Source organism: Penaeus monodon, chromosome 27 (genome assembly GCF_015228065.2).
Source record: "Penaeus monodon isolate SGIC_2016 chromosome 27, NSTDA_Pmon_1, whole genome shotgun sequence".
NCBI lineage: Eukaryota > Metazoa > Arthropoda > Malacostraca > Decapoda > Penaeidae > Penaeus > Penaeus monodon.
Window position 1 is genome coordinate 39311106 of NC_051412.1, and position 1559 is coordinate 39312664.

The following is a 1559-nucleotide window of genomic DNA, read 5'->3' on the forward strand; positions in this document are numbered from 1 at the left end:
ACCTTACCTTTGCTTTTAATCTTCTCAAGACCAAAGGCACTGCAACAACTGGATTCTTTTTCAATCCATCAATAATGTCAGGAGCTTTGTCACCATATATTCGCCTGATGGCTCTCTGGTGAATTGTTGGAGAGTTACCCCCAAGGGAATCATCTAACCGAAATCTTGCAGCCTCTTCCGGACTCATCCTCTGAAGCTTCTTGTGCACTCCCTCTAACACGCGCATTGTTGCCAAATTGGTCTCTAGCACAACATCCAACTGGAACGGGAATGACCTTCATTAATCATTTTACTCAATATCTTTCAATATGAAACTTTCTCCATTGTCAAAATTTACTGTGATGGAATGAAACTAATAATGCAGGTGAAAATCTAAAACAATGCATGACTCCCATACAGACCTCAAATCTTTCATCCTCACAACGGTAAATGTACTCTTCGTACTGAGTTTTCCGTGAGGTAACAAAGGTGGAATCCTCTGACCAAGAGGGGAAGGACACCCAGGTATCATTTAGAACTTCTTTACAGAGACCTGTTCTTCCTGAACACTTGGGCTGGGGATACGACTTTGGCAGAGCACAATATGAGGCTCCCAGTCTCTTGCATGTTGTGTAATCTGGAAATGGAATCAAGAATGAAATAAATCCCTTTATTGTTCCCTTATCATTTTCATCATTCCTCTGTCTGAATAAATTTGAGCACTGACCACTACATTCCTTCATATTTCTCCCACAAATTATTTCCTTTTCGTCAGTCAACATCATTATTGTTTATCTTTCTTAAAACTTACCGATCTCCATTGCCAGATCACCACTAATCCTTTCCTGCTTGGCAACAGTTGAGGGGATGATATCTGAGCTGCCTAGAGCTCCTTCACGGTATCCTACAAAATCCTGAAATAAGGACATTTTGTATTAAAGTATTGCTTTCTGAACATCTCCCCTACAGATTGCATTCACTAAAACAAGAATTCCATTTTACACAAAATTTTGCTGTACAATTAAAAAAAAAAAAACACTGATGTCTGGTGTGCATATCTGCACACACAGTCCACTTTGGTTTTGTTTCCTTATCTATTTTCTACAAGGACATAGCTGAACAAGTCCTTAGTCATCAAAGATTCAATTAGTAAGCCCTACTTGACCTCACCAACTAACCCTATTCACTGGATTTATAACTACAACTGCAATAGCAAATATATTAATCATTATAACATCATCAACAGATATAAAAATCTTCAAGGTACATGGTAAACAGGTATTGTAAGGACCTCTAGATGAAAAGAACATGTGGAGTTACCTATTTGTAAAATAAAAAGAGAACGGAACCACAGTGGATTCAGCTTGTTTCCAGTATCACTGGGTTAACAGACACAAGGAGGCGGCAGCTTACCTTGAACCACTTCAGCAGGTCAGGGAATTTTGCAAGGAATGGGTGGACTAGCTGCACCAATTCAGCGCGTGTGATGATTTCCTCGTTGTACAGAGTGATGCACCTCAGGAAGTTGTGATACGTCTCTTCGTGACGTAACGCTTTCCGTACCTATTGGAAAGAGACAA

The 1559-nt window shown here is 39.8% G+C and overlaps 1 protein-coding gene across 1 annotated transcript in view; it reads right to left on the reverse strand.

Annotated features, from left to right (window-relative positions):
* Positions 1-1559, reverse strand: part of LOC119590848 (paired amphipathic helix protein Sin3a-like) — a gene marked incomplete at its 5' end in the record, with an annotated part of 24220 nt that overhangs the window by 10224 nt on the left and 12437 nt on the right. Inside the window, 4 exon segments of the mRNA XM_037939607.1 lie at positions 8-259; positions 402-616; positions 791-893; positions 1393-1542. Coding sequence (XP_037795535.1) covers positions 8-259; positions 402-616; positions 791-893; positions 1393-1542 — 720 coding nt within the window.